The sequence below is a fragment of the Periophthalmus magnuspinnatus genome, chromosome 3 (assembly GCF_009829125.3).
Source record: "Periophthalmus magnuspinnatus isolate fPerMag1 chromosome 3, fPerMag1.2.pri, whole genome shotgun sequence".
NCBI lineage: Eukaryota > Metazoa > Chordata > Actinopteri > Gobiiformes > Gobiidae > Periophthalmus > Periophthalmus magnuspinnatus.
In genome coordinates, this window is record NC_047128.1 from 4,313,459 (window position 1) to 4,328,154 (window position 14,696).

General features: G+C 40.0%; 2 protein-coding genes across 3 annotated transcripts in view; one reads left to right on the forward strand and one right to left on the reverse strand.

The window, feature by feature from the left end:
• LOC117385969 (NAD(P) transhydrogenase, mitochondrial-like) overlaps nt 1-3,983 on the reverse strand; it is a 39,435-nt gene extending 35,452 nt beyond the window's left edge. The window contains exons 1-2 of the mRNA XM_033983269.2: nt 3,807-3,983; nt 2,528-2,674 (exon numbers count right to left, since the gene is read on the reverse strand). Coding sequence (XP_033839160.1) covers nt 2,528-2,654 — 127 coding nt within the window. The 5' untranslated portion in view covers nt 2,655-2,674; nt 3,807-3,983. The remainder of the gene's footprint in view (nt 1-2,527; nt 2,675-3,806) is intronic.
• An 804-nt stretch (nt 3,984-4,787) lies between these two features.
• On the forward strand, nt 4,788-14,315 carry spata5l1 (spermatogenesis associated 5-like 1). 2 transcript variants are annotated; one of them, XM_033991734.2, is made up of 11 exons: nt 4,788-4,938; nt 5,497-6,108; nt 7,568-7,753; nt 8,409-8,693; nt 9,410-9,595; nt 10,538-10,696; nt 11,500-11,709; nt 12,262-12,489; nt 13,291-13,425; nt 13,850-13,972; nt 14,147-14,315. In XM_033991734.2, exons 2-11 carry the CDS (start codon nt 5,506-5,508, stop codon nt 14,282-14,284), a joined length of 2,253 nt encoding a protein of 750 aa, XP_033847625.1. In that variant the 5' UTR covers nt 4,788-4,938; nt 5,497-5,505; the 3' UTR covers nt 14,285-14,315. The 2 variants fall into 2 exon arrangements, with proteins under 2 accessions (XP_033847625.1, XP_055086986.1); XM_055231011.1 differs by having other exon boundaries at nt 4,788-4,889.
• Nucleotides 14,316-14,696: the final 381 nt, after the last annotated feature.

Below are 14,696 nucleotides of genomic sequence, written 5' to 3' on the forward strand. Positions count from 1 at the left end.
TAGGTCTGACTTAAAATCTAATTGCAATACTTTTCAGAATAACAACAACTCAGTTTCTCTTCAGCTCTTAGATTATTGATAATGATGGTCACATGATTCCACGAGGGCCGTCTCTGGGCTGTGCTTGTGTGACTGGACTGTGAAACGTGGGACTGGATCAGGTTTCACATTTCTGTCCAAACACGGCACGGTGACCTCGCCGTCATGGAGATGGCTTTAGCAGGTGATTGGACCAGAGCCAAACTCAGAGGGACCGGTCCCAAACAGAGGGGCCGCTCACACACACACGCAGAGGGGCCGCTCACACACACACGCACACACCCCTACGCAGAGGGGCCGCTCACACACACACACACACACACACACACCCCTACGCAGAGGGGCCGCTCACACACACACAGAGGAAACTTTGAATGACTAAAAGTTTTGACTAAACTAAAAATCTACTGGAGCGGCTTACAAGTTTTTTGTTTGTTTTTTTTTATTTCACAGTACTGTACAAGTGTTTTCTCGTGCTTTAAAAGATTCACTGTAACTTTTCTGATGGGGAGTCTGCCACGTGCTGGAATGTTAGTTCCTGGAATGTTCCATAATATATTACACCGTATTTTCCAGACTATACGTCGCAACAATGAATAAATGCATAATAATGAAGAATCAGACATATGCAAGTCACACTGGAGTATAAGTACAAGTTGCATTTTTGGGGAAATTTATTTTACAAAATCCAAGACTAAGAACAGACATTTTATCTTGAAAGGCAAATGTGGCCCTCCACATCATTTTCTGTGGCCCTCGACAGGGTAAATTAAAAGGTATGATGGTCTTAACATGTCATTTTATCAAGCGATATGCATTACACAGCCATATTTTTACATCTATGCAAATGAGTATGAAATACTTGTAACTTGAATAAGTAATACATACAGAAACAGTGAATTAAAAAGTAGTTACAATTATTTTACATGTGGCCCTCTGAGCAGCCGTTGTGCTGATGTGGCCCTCGGTAAAAATGTGTTTGACACCCTTGAGCTACTACATGAAGCATAGACAGAACTGAACACGTGTCTGGTTTGTTAACGTGAGATATTAACAGTTAATCGGATAAATAAAGCAGAAAAAAAACAGCAACAAGTTTACTCTGGATCTCACTCTAAATCACTAAATCCATTGAATTCTTCATCCTCGGTGTCGCTTCTGAACAACTCTGACAACTGCACAAGAGCACTCTAGACTTGTACCAGTATGAGGGCCACATTCATCTTCCCCTGGAGTGGGTAGTGTGAAATTATGTATTTGAATAATTGCTCATATAAGTCGCATCTGAGTAAAGTCGCACCCCCCGGACAAACTATGAAAAAAGTGACACTTATAGTCCGGAAAATACGGGATATTAAACGCATCCATCACTACGGAGACTTTCTTTTGGATGTGAGCCGCCGTTTAACTCCACAGAAGTTGTATTACCGCCATATCGCTATGGAGACAAGCAGGTCACCCAGGCCAAGTTACAGGTCAGAGCTGTGGAGAAGTGTTCTTGCTCTCAGTGAGAAGCAGGTTTTTCAAAAGTGTTTTTTTTTCTAACACCTGCAAGTTCACACACGCAAAACCGATAAATTCCATACGGTTGAACCTTACGGGCAAAACGATAACATTTCCATGGAGACAAGCAGATGGTCACACCAGAAAAGTTGCATAATGTAGCTTTAAGTTAATTTTGGACTGTAGACAACATTTTTCTGTGTCACTTTGTTTTGCCAATTTCAAAACTTGCTCAAAAATAATAATACACGCAAAATCTTACAAATTCTAGTCTTTAAAATGTGTTGAGCGTCCCCTCAGAAAATACTGGCCTATGCACAGGACAAAAAGACAAAACAGAAAAACAGGTATAACTAAAAAAAATACATAAATAAATGTCTAAATATGATTTTAAACCAGGCTTAAGGGAAAAAGTCTGTCATGTTCTAATGCAGTTTTATTTCATACAGTAGTGCAGCTCATTCACTGTGGAAAGATTTGAAAATTATATGTAAAGGAGTTCATTTAGGAACCAAAATGACGGTCAAAGCAGACAAATGTGTTCAAATACGCCTAGTTATGGACTTTACTTCACCACATGTAGCTGCAAAAGATGCAAACTAGGTCTGAAGTGGGTCAAAACCAAAGACATGAGCGCAACATTCGCTTAAAAGTAAAAACAGACAAGTCTACACTGTCAAAACGACATCTGGACTGTAAAAAACTCCCATGCCCTAGATGTACACACACCCCATGTTGAGTCTCACTCACTTCCTCCTCGTGTCACCTCTATGTGACCTCCTTTACGTTCACCGCTCAGTGGGTCAAACACTTTCCACTTTCCATTTCTGTAACTATTTTAACCACTTAAACTGTTTAAAATGTCAACATGAACTCATAAATAATAAATACCATCCTCAAAATGAAACCAAATGACCTTAAGGAAATCAAGCTCAAATTTCACATATGGTAAAGTGTCGTCTATGGAAAAACACACAAGTCTTACCTTTGGAGACGTTTTGGTCCCATAAAACCGGAAAAGTCCTGAACTGTCTCCTGGTTGGGAGTTTAAGCCGGGCCCCTCGCCGGACAAACCCAGCAGAAGAGGAGATGCAGCGCAGAAGGGTGGACATGGCGGCTGCTCCCAAAGCCTCTGTATAAACCAACAATACAAACAGTTAGACGGGAGGTTAGATCGACGCCTCTGCTACTGCGTTACATCCCAAAAATCTGTCCCCCGTCCTGCTCAGAGCTACAGGGAACTAACGCTGGGGCAAAGGGCCGAGGCTGGGGTAGGGGGTCGGTTACAGGCGCTGGAGTTGTTCGTGAGAGTTGGCAGAGTTATGAGGGAGCAGGGGGCAGTGCCAACTCAGTGTGTGGAGCGACTAAAGAGCTTTGATAATGTGAATGAACGAGGGCAAAGCAGATAAGACACCGGGCATGCCGCCTTTAAGTGAATATCTGCAGATTTCAAAGGTTAATTTGAGTTTAGAGCCTATATAAATATGATTTTGTTGGATAATAAAGGATAAAAAAACATAAAAATACTGAAACGTCTCTGAAAGGGCAGTGTGACCTTAACAGAGGCAAACAGCAAAAGATCAGCTCTACAATTAAGAAATCAAGCTCATAAAACATTAATACAGCTGATAAAATTCAAATACTCAACGGTTGAACTTGAAAACTACTTTTACAACGTTCAATGCAATGTCTGGCTCAAGGGCAACAGCAGACAGTGTGCACAGATTGGACAAAAGCTCCAATCCCTGACCAACGTTTGTTTTTGCTTTTGTTTATTGCTTTTTTTGTTTCATTTCTGCAAAAGTCAGCCATGTTACTCCAGTTTAGAATCTTAAAAGTGCAGCTCTGACACAAATCACTCTGGAGCTGCACTAAATCAGCCTCTCGCGCGGTGTAAACGTTCATTTGACTGGACGACTGCCTCATGTTTGCGCGTAAAAAGTCTGAGGCGTCACGGTGCAGACGTTCTAGGAGCTGCTGGCTGCACAAAACCAGCCGCTCCCGACGTGGCGTTCACATTGTGCCATATATAGAGCTGTGTTCATATGTTTCACTCGTTGGATACATTTTGTGCTTTCATGTGAACGCACGCACATCTGAACGTTACGCAAACTCAACCCGCTCGTGCAGCATCGACCCAAACTGCAACAACAAGGAGCTTTTGTCATTCATTCGTTCCCTGGAGTCGCCATGCGCCCTTGTCCTTCAGCAGCGCCCGGGCCTTGGCTGCAGCGCGCGCGGCTTTATCTCATCTACAGACTTGCCTTTGTGCGTCGAGACAGCGCAGATGAACGTGGCACACACTCTCCCCCGTCTGCAGCGGTAGTTCACCGGAGACACGGCCTGCTCAGCCCGGTGAAGTCAGTGCGCACGTCCCGCTGAAAGAGAGGCGCAACCAAGGCCTTCCGCACTCAGATATCTCCGCCGCTGCGCTATTTGTGGAGATTTGGGAACCACGTGACCGACCGGCTGACCACAGAGAGGCAGAATCCTTTAGGAAGAGCGCACAGAGTAAAGCGATTATGACCGTCTGGCCATAGAGGGCTGTGGAAATATGTCACCGGAAAAATACAGTGCTCCCATCAGTAATCAATGACCTATATAATATAAACGTCAGAATATGTCCAGCTCTGATGTCTAAACTGATTTAATTTAAATATTACTTGATAATGTTTTATAATATTGTAAATTACAAGGCTAAATTCAATAATAATTTCAATTTATCACAGGAAAATTCAAGTTAAAATCCTCATGTATTGTTTGGGAGTTTAGTGAATCATGCCATACCTTTGCATAATTAATATAATGCATTCTTACACATTCCACTTTCACTATTTTCATAAAATCTGCATTTTTACTTGAAGGTGTAATGTTCTACTTTGACCACGAGGTGACAGCAGTGCATCAGTAAAACTAACTCAAGGAAACAGTTGTCCGACCAAAATTTTACCCGGAATTACTGTTTTTTAGCTCTAAAACAATTTTCGCAATAAATTCTGTATTAAAACACATTTTCGTCCAATCGTGTATATTTTGTTGTTCGTAAAAGTATATTAATATGATTTTTTTTTTCTAAATTTTTCATAACATTTTATTTTATTTGTATTATTTTTCATGTTATTATTATTGAAGAAAAAGCAAAATACAAAAGAATAAGGTACCCTAAACAATACAATATTTATCAACTTTTCCTAACGTTTTATTTTATGAGCGGAAGTAGTTTACGTGTTACCGGAAGTAGTTATGTTTGCCCAACCTCCTCGCGTACCAGCCGCATGGACTTTTGTAAACATTTGCCTTGTTTCGTTCAGTTTGGGAGTTTATAACCATGACGTTACACGAATAAGGTTTAAAACTCTGCTTCTTTAGTTAGGAGTCATCGATTTGCATTGTAAGGTCAGAAATAATGTCAATTTGAGAGCGAACACGTTTATTAGTAGCATTTAACCATTAGCTTAAGTCTTGACAGTGGTTAATCTGTTATTCTCATTCATTTCATATCAGTGCTTTAACAACTAAGGCAGTTAAACATTATTAACGGCATTTTTCTTAAATAATACAAATGTGCAGTTGCTCAATCTAAACAAGCAACTCATGTAAAAGCATTTAGTCTACATACAATACAAATCTAATGCAATATTAATCAGTATTGATAATTGATACATTGTGAAATACTCGAAAATACTGTGCTAAACCCAGTAGTGGAAGAAGTAGTCAATTTTGTTAATGAAAAACAAATAAATAATCAAATAATAGTAAAAATAAAACATGAAAGAAATCTGTATAAGTCACTTTAAGGTCTTATATCACACAAAATATCTTCTTTTAAGATTTTATCTATGTTATAATGCTGTTACCTTGTTTAAAACATACCTTTAAATGGGATCACGATTATTCCAATTATTTAGAGAAAGTATATTTTTATTTATATATATATTTGTATTTCTTTTCTAGTGTAAAGTCATGACTATGGACTTGTTGCGGGTGCTGTCTGTGGATCCATGTGACCGGGGCTCTCAGCGCTGCAGATTGGGCCCAGGACTGATGTCATCTTTGGGCTTAAATCTGAGCTCCCCCCTTTTGGTCTCTATATCCGAGTCGAGCTATCTCTGCACTGCATGGCCCCGCCCTGATTGTGCAGAAGGATTTATTCAAATGGACCCAAAATCCTGCTCCCCAAATCTTACATTTCACCAGTCTACTTCTTCACACATAAATATAAACCAGATCTCACCGGTGCAATGTCCCAAGCTCAAAGGCATCAAAATCACAGTAGTGGTCCAAAGTTCTGATTTTAAAAGCAACACTCCTCCCTGTGTTATTCATGAACTTGTAAAAGACATGCTCAAGGGAGTATATGTACATAAGGACCATGCGGTTAACCTGGAAGATTATGGGACAGAAATTAAATATGCCATAATCGAGGAAGTTAATCCGGATTCAGAAAGATGTGGACTTGTAACGTCTAAAACTGGAGTGGAGATTTTAAGAGTCAAGACGCTGAGATTTTTCAAGGGAGGAGTCCAACAACAAAACAACACAGTTCCTCTGGGTGGTCTGGATGAGGTCAGTTTATTCATTTGACTATTGCTTGATGCAAATAAATGGGGATAGGTGAGTTTCTTTTTGCTGATAGAGGATGAGGATCAGGCCTGATGACAGAAATTTGAGGGCCAAGGGCAAAAAAGTCTCACCTGGTCCCCCCTCTAATACAATTTAATAGTAAGAGAGTCCTGTTCTGGATGCTTAAGAGGCTGGGGCCCGGGACAATAGACCCCTTGGTCGCCCCCATCTACTCACCTGGCACAGACATCATTTTATTTGAAAAATGCATCTCGACATTCCGACTTATGAGCAGCTTCACAGAGAAAATGTGTTTCTTTTTTTGCACATATTTTTGTATGTGTATAGCTTATTTATACAGTGCTTTTCTAAACACTCTAAACAGACACTGCTCAAATTATCTTTATACAGCAAAATGGAAAGTGAAAGTAATTTCTTCGTTGCTGCTGTGACTGTGCGGAGTTTAGCTAGCTTATTAGCCAACAATAGGTCTACTCACCCAACAAAAATGTATATTCTCAACACACAAACTCAGAAACATGTTCTTTAAGGAGGGAAAGGTTCAATTAATCTGTGCCTGATCCAAAATCTGTATCAGTGTTAGGCCTGTCATGTTAATCACTATATCCACTTATTCAATTTATGAAAGATGGAACTATACTTTTTAGGGTCAATATTTATTATGTGTACTTTTTCTTTGCACAACTGGGAATTTTTTGGTTGTTTTTTAGCTATACCATAAGATTTAAGATGTAAAAGTTTGAATTCATATCTTGTCTGATTCATTACAGATGCAAACTAACAAGTGCTTCATTTTGCTGTTTATTGATTGCATCTCATGATTTTTAACAATATTGCAGATGTAGAATAGTTTTTGTGCTCTTGGTTTTTGTGTCAGTGGCGTAAATGAGTTTCAAGATTATTGTTTACCATCAATATTTACTTCAGCGATATATATCAAACTTCAGAATATGTTATTTTGACAGGTCTAATCAGTGATAATGTGAGTGTGTCTGCAGTGGCCTGTGGTTTCACTCTTCACTGGCTTTCTGCTGTTGACTTGAGTTTCTTGTTTTAGAGTCAGGTACAAACTAAATATTTAGTGTTGTCGACCTTTATATTTGTTCTTAAACTGTAGCAGCTCTTTGACATTTTAGATTTAGTGTTTTGGGCTTTTACAGGAGAAGAGACACTACGGAACAGCGCCCTCTGCCTGTCAGATCCTCTCAGTCTGTAGAGCAGTTTAAGAACAGACTAAAAATCCAACTCTTCTCCCTCACTTTTGGTTCTAACTTGGCAGGGCATCTTTGTGTTTTATTGTTTTCTACAGTTTTGTATTTTTTCTTGAGTTTTCAGACAGTCTTAAAACATTTCGGCTGTGTTTGCTAATGTGTGCATTGTGTCACCATGGTAACAGCTGAATATTCCACCACATCAGTATCGATTGTCTTTAACCTTTCAGGTCAGGTCGTCCCTGAGGGAGATGCTTCAGTTGCCGTTGATTTACCCAGAGACCATGTGTTCCCTGGGCCTATCCTGTCCCAGAGGGGTGCTGCTACTGGGGCCTCCTGGAGTGGGAAAGACTCAGCTGATCCGCAGTGTGGCCCAGGAAGTGGGAGCCAGCCTGGTGATGGTGCACGGGCCCGAGGTAGAGACTTAAAACTAAATTGACGTAAAAATTATATGTTTTTTTTGTTTTGTTTTTTTAAGTAATTTTGTATGTTGTGTGTTGCTCATCTGTCTATAAAATAACATTATGTTTCTCATTAATATGCACCAATACAGCGTCCTCAGTCCCTATGTTAGACTGTTTATATAAATTTGAGTATTTTCCATTTGAAACCAACCATTGTCAGAGCAGAGACTTTAAACAAAGTCAACATATCATAATTGCAAACTGATCCAAATAAGCTAAGACAAACAAGAAGCACAAAAATAATCACTTATCATATAATTATTCACAAAATGCCAAAAACTAACAATTTCAGTTGTAAATCTCTATAAGAAAACTGCTTCGAAATCTAAAGAAAGTCAAAACCTTTCTTAAAAATTGTTACCTCTCTATCTATCTAACTTTCTTTCCTTTCCCTTTTTAAACATAGATTTTTTTCTTTATTTTATTTTTGTGTTAATTATTTGGTAATTTTACATTTTTTACAGTTATTACTACTATGCATTTGTCCATCTCTGTTGTATTTTATTCGCTTTTTAATGTTATCCCCCTCACTCTCACTGCACATATAAAAATGCTAATAAAAAGATTTGAAATATAAAATAAAAGTTCTTATTCCTGTTCATTCCAGATCGTGGGCGCGAGGCCGGGGGAGAGCGAGGAGAAGCTTCGTGCTGTTTTCGCCAGCGCTCGCTCCATGTCTGAAGACGGTCCCTGTGTTTTGTTTCTGGATGAACTGGACTCCCTCTGTCCCAGAAGAGCCGGAGCCGCGGCAGCAGAGAACCGGCTCGTGGCTCAGCTCCTCACGCTCATGGACGGAATGGACCAATCGGATCGTTTTCTGATTGCCGCGGCAACCAACCGACCGGACAGCCTGGACCCGGCTCTGAGACGGCCGGGGAGATTCGACCGAGAGGTATGAGACTGAGAGAGAAAACACACAACCGATAGTTTTTATGGAAGATGTGTAGTTGTACTTAAAATGTTTACTTAAAATGTTTATATTATATTTTATTGTGTTGATAACTTTAGAATAATCTGTATGTAAAAAAGCCTTTGCCTGTTTCTGTCTTCTGCAAACAATAATCAGATAATGCTTCCCACAAAAAAAACAAGATGCATCAAAACAAGTCCTTAAAAATATATTACTTGTAGATTAAAGTGCAAAAAATATTTATCTGTTTGGACGGCAGCATAAGTTTGTTCCATTTTTCCTTTAAAGCCGCAGTATGTGACTTTTTAGCCAAAAAACAGACTAATATAAAAGCATGTTTATTTATTTTTTTATTTGGGTTGTGTTTATCGCACTGAAAAACATGCGTCCTTACTCTGAGTGGCTCGCATCTCCACAAACCTGACTCTTATTTGGCCCGTATGCTTTCATGGAAATGTTGTTCCCTATGGCTATGATCTTCCACAGTAAAATGGCATAAAACCTGTCTATCTCGATGGAGAATGTTCTGAAATATGGTTTTTCACTTTCTATTTCCATGGAAACGATGGTCAATTTTGATGGTGATGTCACATGAATCCATTACAAGTTTGTTTCTGTGTTAGTTTATTTGGTTCCATTTTAGTTTGTGATGTTAGTTATAATCTAAATTAAAGGCCTTTGTCATGTCTATTTCTCAGGTCGTCATTGGAGCTCCCACTCTGCAGCAGAGGAGGCAGATTCTGAGTGTTTTGTTTGAGAAGATTCCAGTTTGTTCCTCTGTGGATGCTGAAGAACTTGCTCAGAGGACAACAGGTTATGTGGGAGCAGACCTGAGCGCCCTGTGCAGAGAGGCAGCGATGAGCAGCATACGGGAACTGGCAAAGGTAAAACAAACTGAGTCTGCAAGTCGACTGGGAACGCTGCATGAGTCAGTGACATCCAGGGCAGGAGGAGAGGCCTAAACATTTATATCATGATTTAGTTTGAGCCAGATCACGATTCATGTCTTTTATGAGCTGATTACTGCATCGTCTGTTTTGGAGTGTGGTGCTGAAGAAGGAGCTGAGTGCAAAGGCAGGATTTACCAGACAATCTACTCGCACCTATGGTCCTTGGTTTAGTCCTGGTTCAGTCCTGGTTTAGTCCTGGTTTAATCCTGGTTTAATCCTGGTTCAGTCCTGGTTCAGTCCTGTTTCAGTCCTGTTCTAGTTCTGGTTTAGTCCTGGTTCAGTCCTGGTTTAGTTCTGGTTCAGTCCTGGTTCAGTCCTGGTTCAGTCCTGGTTTAGTTCTGGTTTAGTTCTGGTTCAGTCCTGGTTTAGTTCTGGTTTAGTCCTGGTTTAGTTCTGGTTTAGTTCTGGTTCAGTCCTGGTTTAGTTGTGGTTTAGTCCTTGTTTAGTCCTGGTTTAGTTCTGGTTTAGTTCTGGTTCAGTCCTGGTTTAGTTGTGGTTTAGTCCTTGTTTAGTCCTGGTTTAGTTGTGGTTTAGTCCTTGTTTAGTCCTGGTTTAGATCTGGTTTAGTCCTGGTTTGATTCTGGTTTAGTCCTTGTTTAGTCCTGGTTTAGATCTGGTTTAGTCCTTGTTTAGTCCTGGTTTAGATCTCTGTTCATATCCTCACTTTTGCTCATGAGCTTTGGATAATGACTTAAAGGACAAGATGGCAGATTTAAGCGTTTAAATGAGTTTCCTGCACAGTGTGGCTGGGTGCTCCCTTAGAGATAGGACAACAAGCTCAGAGTAGAGCCGCTGCTCCTCCACAATGCTGTTGTTGTCGTTTTTTATAACAAGCTGTGGACATTTAGTTTGTGTCTATTCATATTGTCTTCCCAGGGTTCGGGAGAGCAGACTGTGATTATGAAGCATTTCACTGAGGCTCTAAAAATAGTGGGTCCCTCGTGTCTCAGGGGCAGTTTGGGACAGATCGACCTCGCCCCTGTGTCCTGGGACCAGATCGGAGGACTGAACGACGTCAAACTCAAACTCAGACAGGTACTACAAGCACAAGCAAAAGAAAAAGTCTGTGTAATCCCTCTCATAGTTGTGAGAAAGACACAAGCGCGTCATGAACAAAAATGTAGATGGTCTAAGGCAGGGGCCTCAAACTCATTTTCACCAAGGGCCACATCAGCAAAATGGCCAGATGTGACTGTGCGGCAGAGTTAATATCACTAAATGTAACCGAATGTCGACGTAGACTGTACTGACCCCGCCTCATAACACAAAAAACATACAGGTTTTTCTCCTCAAAGCACAAACTTATATTCACCTTCACCTTTTTTCCTCCCAACTTCCTTCCATGCCGACAATTTTCCTCTTCATGAATATTTTGTGATGATTATTTGCATATATTTCTCAGTTCCACTTGCTGTGAAATCTCATTAGTTTATTGTCAGTGCACACATTAAAGCAGTATAGACTTAAATTAAAAGGCATGACTGTCATTTTAAAATATCTTCTTGCGGGCCACATAAAATGATGTGGCGGGTCACATTTGGCCCCCGGGCCTTGAGTTTGACACATGTGGTCTAAGGGGAACTTGTCTAAAAATGAAGGATAAAACGTAAACTATAATTCAACTTAATATAGATTGCCAAAAATACATAAAAGACAAGCAGATGATGGAAAAAGCTGCATAGTGAATCTTTAAAACAACTAAACACAGACTTAATATCTGAAACTGGTGAATGAAGCTTAATGTTTTTTATTATTAGAGTTTGTGTATATATATTTATTTTCATGTTACTTTGCCTTAACGCTGTTGTCTCAGTTTCCTTGTTCTTGTCCCTGTGCAGAGCATCGAGTGGCCCCTGCGTTACCCTGATGCGTTCGGGCGTCTGGGCTTGTCTCGTTCCCGGGGGGTGCTGTTGTACGGACCCCCAGGATGCGCCAAAACCACCCTGGTCCGAGCTGCGGCCGCGTCCAGCCACGGGGCCTTTCTGTCGGTCAGCGGGGCCGACCTCTACTCCCCCTACGTGGGCGACTCGGAGAAGGCGCTGGCTCAGGTGGGACTTAGAACAAGACAAAATTAAAGTAATGCTGTTCATCAATCAATTAATCATGGTCCAGCTTCAGTTAAAGTGTTTGTTTTAGTAATAATTTGATATTTTTAGGTCAAAATTTATATGATTTGGTCATTTAATTAGGCTTTTAAGAGTTTTTTTTTACTGAACATGTTTAAAAACTCTTAGAAACTCTAAAAGGAAGAGGGAAAAAAAACAAAATCGCAGCTTTTATGATGGGGCTCAACCTGTTTTTCTCTAAATAAATGATACGATTGCTTTGCCTGGAATATTCCACAGTATAGCATTAATAATTGTTCATTTATTCACTTTAGAAATGCCTGAACATGTTTTCTTACCGTGACCAGAGCTGCCTTTCAGGTCTGAGCTCTCACGTCACCCGCTTGTCTCCATGGAGATAGACACGTTTTGCAGGAAATGTTCCATACTGCATACATCTCTATGGAAACGAGCAAGTGACACGCCCTCCACAATAAAAGTTACATAGTGCACCTTTACTTACCAGAACAAAAAAACACTTGTTTTTTCTTGCAGTTGTTTCGTCAGGCCCGCTCCTGCGCCCCCTGCGTCCTCTTCCTGGATGAGATTGACTCTCTGATTGGCTGTCGGTCGAGCGGGGCGGGCTCGAGCGGCGTCCAGACTCGGCTCCTGTCTGTGCTTCTAAACGAGATGGATGGAGTTGGGCTGAAGACGGAGGAGAGGAGAGGCAGCAAACGAGTGCTACAGGCCGAAGGAGAAGACCAGGGACATCAACATGAGCAGGTTTGGATGTGTAGAGACCTGAGTTTAGGGTTGGGAACTGTTAAAATGACATGTTTTCTATTCCCGTGTGTGTTATATGTGTGTAATCCTCAGTGTGCAGTAGGTTCTTCGTGGTCCATGGTGTTTATACTAGTCTATGTGTCTTATACTTGTGAAACAGAGACACATCATTATAAAAATATTCAAGAAAGGTTCATTTCTGTCCTGTGAATGTGACGTTTTTACTAAAACGAGCATCTAGATTTGACACTAGTTGTAGTATTGATAAGTGTATCTGATTTTCAATACTTTTGGTAATCTTAACACGTACCAAAACATAAATTCAGTACCGGGAGAAAAAAAAACAGTTTGAAAATTTGTGGATCCAGAGAGAGAAGAATTGAAGGTATAATTTACTTAACCACCTTGAGAAATACATTTAACTAATTACTTTTTCAATATACTTTGCACATTTACGCGTCTGATTTGTCTGTTATTAATGTTCATCCCTGATTTACAGACACAAAAGTGAAATAAAAACACCAGAACATTTTAAGACCAAAAGGACAAGTCTGTCAGCAGCAGTTACAGAGAGAGGGGTGGCAATTTTTTAATATATAAAGTGAACTGGAGCCTATGTTCAAGTTATATATTTTTAGGGGACTTATTTAGTATTAAAATATTATGGGGAAAAAATGTGACAGATCAGTAAACATGCAAACTGACAATCGTGTAACTGTAATGTATATTTTTTTCTGAGGACAAATTCATTACAGAATATTTTTACTCTTTTGAAACTCCTTTGGCGTCGCTGTGTTGCAGACTGACTTTGAGGAGGTGTGTAACTCTGAGGTGATGATCGTCGCCGCCACAAATCGCCCGGATGCCCTGGACTCGGCTCTGCTGCGGCCGGGACGACTGGACCACATCATCTACATCCCACCGCCAGATCAGGAGGTACGATTTTAAATGTTTTCTTCATAATACCTCCTCTTTTATTAAAGAGGAAATGCAAAATGGATTTTTTTTTATCTTTCTCCCATGTTATAATATCATTCCCTCATCAAAAACCTGTCTGAAGAGGTTTTAGATGTTATCCATGCATGTTTGAGTAATCTAGAGATCTCTCCCGGGCCCTATTCAAACCCTACTTGTTGAAAGCCCAATATAGATTTATTTAAAGGTCCCGTATTATGCTGTTTTCTGATCTGCTCTAATGTTTTTGATAATAAAGTGTTACTCAAACATGTGTGAATGAAACAAAACACAACTCCAGGTCTGTTTTTGAGGAGGGAAGAAGCTAAAACCTCACAAGAGTCAGTTTAGCATAATATAGAACATTTTACACAACTTTTCTTTCTCTTTTCTCTTGTGTTTCTAGAGCCGTCTCTCCATCCTGAAGGTCTGCACTAAGCCGATGCCTGTTTCCGATGTTTGTTTGGAGGAACTAGCTCAAAAGACAAATTTCTTCTCTGGAGCAGATCTGGAAAATCTCTGCAAAGAGGTGAGATTTATGTGTCTGCTGCTCAAACCAAAAAGTCTAATTAATGGTTAGTTATCACTTAGTCTATATATATGTATATATATATTTCCTTAGTTTGATTTGTTCTTATGACAATGTAAACTACACTTCTTGTCTCTTTGCATTTATTTATACTTTCCCTTCTGTTTCCACTAGGCGGCGCTGTTGGCTTTGGAAGAAGAAAACATGGAGGCTTCTCACATCAGACACAAACACTTCCTCCAGTCCCTGAGTAAAATGACTCCGTCTCTCACTGCAGCACAGATCCACATGTACCAAACTCCACCTGCCTAATGTTTTTATGTCAAATAAACCAGTGTCAGTATGAAATACACATGTGTCTGCAGATCTTTAATTTTACTTCAGCTTTAGTCCAGTTCTTGGGTAGAATTTTACACTCATGACATGGCTGATGGGGTATTTGGTCCCACAGTCTCCTTCCTATTCCATAATTTTAACTGTAGATGTCCCACTATTTCTAAGTTTATGATAAATTGGTTCAACATCTCAACTTTCAAACTTCCAAACTGTAAAATTAGACAACTCTTTAATGATGTTCTTTTCTCCTATATTTCAAATCCACACTGTTTTCATCAAAGAAGCAAATCTGTACAATCTATTTGAAACTTCCCATTTCCCCTAAAGCAAAGTCCATTTAAAAGTCTTTCAGGCATATTCCACTCCAAAGAACTGCTTCGACAGCATT